At 39.1% G+C, this 4,322-nt stretch overlaps 1 protein-coding gene across 1 annotated transcript; it reads left to right on the forward strand.

Annotated features, from left to right (window-relative positions):
- The first annotated feature begins 767 nt into the window (after positions 1-767).
- Positions 768-1,700, forward strand: LOC149201839 (uncharacterized). The gene has a single exon (XM_089401383.1). The coding sequence runs from the start codon at positions 768-770 to the stop codon at positions 1,698-1,700; it is 933 nt and encodes a 310-aa protein (XP_089257509.1).
- Positions 1,701-4,322: the final 2,622 nt, after the last annotated feature.

Below are 4,322 nucleotides of genomic sequence, written 5' to 3' on the forward strand. Positions count from 1 at the left end.
AACAATAGGAAAAATGGGCACTAAAGTCCTGGCAAGGGTTGACCAGAAAAAAGGAAGATGGGGGTCTAGGATTGAAAGACCCATACCTCATAAACCAAATCATGGGAGCAAAATTATGGTGGAGGTGGATGTCAAGAGGGGAGGACCTATGGAAGAGGATATGGGCCAAGAAGTACAATATGGCAGTAAAACCAGAGGAGATCCTGAGAAATACAGAGACAAGAAGAGGTTCCAATATTTGGAACTTAGCCAGCGGGAACAGAGACCTAATTACAAATCAAGCCTTCTGGGAAATAAGAGATGGAAAAAGTGCAAAATTTTGGGATGAGGCATGGCAACAATGGGACAAACTACAGGAAAAACAGGAACTCAGAACTATTCAACAGGCTTCACAAGATGCAGGGCTAAATCTAGTGCAGGACTATTGGAAAGAAGACCACAGAGGAGAGAACTAGAGAGTATGGAAAAATCGAGATGATTGGGGACAAAATATTGAAGAAGAATAGAAAAGGCACTATACGGAGGAAATGGTATCGTGTAAGATTTTTGTCATGGAAGGACATGATATCCTGTGATGGGGTCACACAATGAAAGGAAGCTTCACGGTAAATGAGGCATATGACCTGAAGACTAAAATGGAATAGGAAGGTAATCAACACTTGTGGAAACAAATATGGGAAAGAAAATGGTGGCCGAAAGTGGCATGCTTTCTATGGTTAACTTGCGAGGGTCGGATACTAACATGGGATCAAAAACAAAAAAGAGGGATGCAGGGGCCTGCCCGTTGTGAACACTACAAGATCGAAAATGAAAACATAGAGCATTTACTGAATTCTTGTCTGTTTGCGAGAAGCCAATGGAATGCTCTCCTTGGCGTCTTTGGAAGAACGGATAGAAACCTGCAAAGTATAAAAGAGACGGTGCAACACTGGGGCCATGGACATTTTATCAGCCCGGTCCTCAATAGAGCCTGGGGGCTAGCTGTAGGTTTCACTCTATTGATGACATGGAAGGAAAGGAATCGAAGGATATTCAAGAATGAAGCACTAACATTGGAGCAGGTATGGGGAAGAATAATAGAGCACATAAGGGAAACCATACTGGCAGAGGAATGGCAGCAGGAGGACTGGAATACCATGATACACGAAACCAGGATCTTGAGAAAGCTAAATTTAACAAAAGAGATGGTAGGAGAAAAGGTATGGAAAAGAACAAACACACAGGGGGTACAGACCCAGAGGTATAGTAGACCAGCAGAAGGCTTCATCAAACTTAACTTTGATGGAGCTTCCAAAGGTAATCTAGGTAATGCAGGGATGGGCGGCATCTTCAGAGACAGTCAGGGTAGGACTAGGTTGATATACGCAGCTTACGGAGGCAGATTGAGAAACAACGAAACAGAGCTAATGGCGGCTAGACAAGGACTTAAGATAGCGGTTAAGCTGGGTTACAACCAACTAGAAGTGGAAGGGGATTCACTAATGGCCATCAACTTGATGAGGAAGCTGCATTCTGGAATGAATTGGGAAAATATTAGTCACAGCTGGAGAACAGCGAGTCTCATACAAGAGTTGGGTGAAATCATGAACAGATTTGAATATATCATAATCAAGCATGTTAAAAGGGACAACAACAAGGCAGCCGATTTCCTTGCCAATTGGGGAAGCGAATCACAATCAGGCAACATGGAAAAAACCTAGCCCATACACCCAAATGATACAAGACTGTCTCCACTAAGTGATATATTAGTGAAGGATGATGATAAGGCATAAGAGAAACCATAAGGAGTATAATAAACCCCCGATTGGGGTGACGGAGATGGTAATGCGTCATAATGGCGACGTCAGAAGTATGATGGATCAAGGACAGGCCAATGTAGCTCGCATGAAAGCTAACAGGTATGCGGAGAGGCACTACCATTTGGTAATGAAAGATGGCAGAAGGAATGTCAGGCCAGAGAATGGTGGGAAGGATGGTAATGACGACACAACAAGAAAACAGGGTGGTGGCATGTGGGAGTATAGAAGGAGTCGAGCAGAGAGGAAGGGTAGAAGGCGAGGGAGGCAAAGAAGGAGTGGGACGAGGGAGCCACACCCTACACCAGCGAGCAGGGAACGTGCCACCGGGTATGTAAATTGTTGCCCCCCTGTTATTGTTTCTATCATTGGTAGTATGCTGGGGGGGTTAAAACCAGGGAGATGGCTCGGGCAAGTCGCGGATGGGGTCGAGGGCGTGGTCGCGGTCGCCAAGGACAGAAAAGCACTTGCCTAGGGCCGCAAAATAGTAATACCTTGGGCAAACGGCGAGGCCATCGACCGATGGACGAAGCCATATAAGAAGCGGCCACAACTGATATGAGAAATACAGATGAAGGTATACGAGAAATACTTGAAGACATGGAAGCGGAAGTGAAGGAGGAGGAGTCTGAGGAGGAAATGGAAGAGTGGAGGGGTATGGTTTCTGACCCGGGTAACACAAGGGGCAGAATGTCTCAATACAAGCAGACACTACACCTTTACTGGCTCATGAAGAAGCTACTTTGCAAGGCAGTTGAGAAAGTTTCAATGGGCATGGCTACAATAACCAGAGACATGCCTAACTACAAGAAATACTTGCAGACCATACAATTCTAGCTCTGCAAACAGGACATGAGACTGGACTGAATAGAGAGAAACATCCCAGGCGTAGCAAACAAGGGACCAGTGCATGGGGGTTCAGCAGCGGACCCAACAATGGTGGAACCAGACCAGGAAGATCAGGATGAGTAAACTTAGCCTCTTTTGTTTTTAGAATGGAACTGTGCTATTTTTTTAATGGAAAGTCTCTTTATATTTCTAAATGTCCATAGGAACAGTAGATAAAAACTCTATTTTCAATTGTTCGGTTTACATAGCATGGCTTGAAAGACTACAGACATACCAATTTTGGATGGCTTATGATATATTTAGGTGGCTCAAAGCTTGGTTTCCCATTGGGCAAGCTGGGGTCACCTATGCCTTGTATGTGTTCTCAGTTTGTAGTTTATAAACAGAAAAGGACGTACATAAACTTACAAAAAAAAATACTGTGCAATTATATCATCGCTATTAATCTATACAAGCCTTTTGTTTGTTCGAAAATATATACAACCTTAAACAGTATAACCATACATATGTATATCCTGAACAATCCTCCTACATTTTACATACAATTCAAATTTTCTCCTTTGTTAACTTGAACTTCCGATTAGCCAAGAAATAAATCTTGGCATGGTAACATTACATCTTCTAGTTTACAAACTTCAACTGCGATTAGCCAAAAAATAAATCTTCAAAATCTCTTAGGATAGATGGATGGTTTTTAACGTTATTATACTATCTTGTGAATTGTATGATAAGCGACCCAAAAAGGTTTGATGTCCTCAAAACAACTAGGCTCAAAATCCAAATCGAAATGTTTATGTTATGCGCTCCTATGAATGAAGAATTCAAAAATTTCGTATAAGTTACAGAACACTGCAAAAGGATTGTACTTTAACAAAATATTATCAATTTACAAAACTATTATTCTTCTGCAATTATATCATCGTTATTAATCTATACAAACTTTTTATTTGTTCGAAAATATATACAACCCTAAACAATAAAACTATGAACATGTATATGGTGAGCAATCCCTTCCTTTTCATTTGTTCGAAAATATATACAACCCTAAAGAATAATACTATGAACATATATATGGTGAACAATCCCTTCCTCGTGACAATATTTAATAAAGTGACATAGTACATGCAGAAGTTAATTATTTATACTAAAATACAGTTGTGAACATTAATGGATAAGCATGATGACGTAGATCCAACTCATACATGTCAAAGTTGTTGCAGAAGTTTTTTCCTGCTCTATAATTAGTTTGTTTTTTCCTTTTTGTTTTTTTCCTGCTATGTAATTAGTTTGCTTTTTCCTTTTTGTGTTATTCCTGAGTTTATGTCTTCCCTGCACTATGTAATTACATTTTCCCGTTTTTATGTTTTTTTATTTTATTTTTGAGTTATTTAAACTTAGTGGGTATAAAATTTTATTTTAATAATAAAATAGTTTAATGATAATTTAATAGATTTTTATTATATATCCAGAAATAATTATTATCATGAAATTATAAGTTTTATCATTATTTTATAAATTGTATAATAATTAATTTGTATATTGTATTATTGATTTTCTTTATAATAAATTGCTTCTTTATTTTTCCTTATTCCAAGGTAGCATATTTCCTAATTTTTTAGTCCAATTTATCGCTCTTTGAAGAAAATTCTTTACTTTCTGATTTTCTTGTAATATGAT

Source organism: Pinus tabuliformis, chromosome 2_1, assembly GCF_031772625.1.
Source record: "Pinus tabuliformis cultivar Carrire ecotype Pingquan chromosome 2_1, CPIR1, whole genome shotgun sequence".
NCBI classification, from domain to species: Eukaryota; Viridiplantae; Streptophyta; class Pinopsida; order Pinales; family Pinaceae; genus Pinus; species Pinus tabuliformis.

What these genes read in the sequence shown, in the direction of transcription:
- LOC149201839 (XM_089401383.1), top strand. Translation starts at nt 768, where the DNA reads ATGCAGGGGCCTGCCCGTTGTGAACACTACAAGATCGAAAATGAAAAC.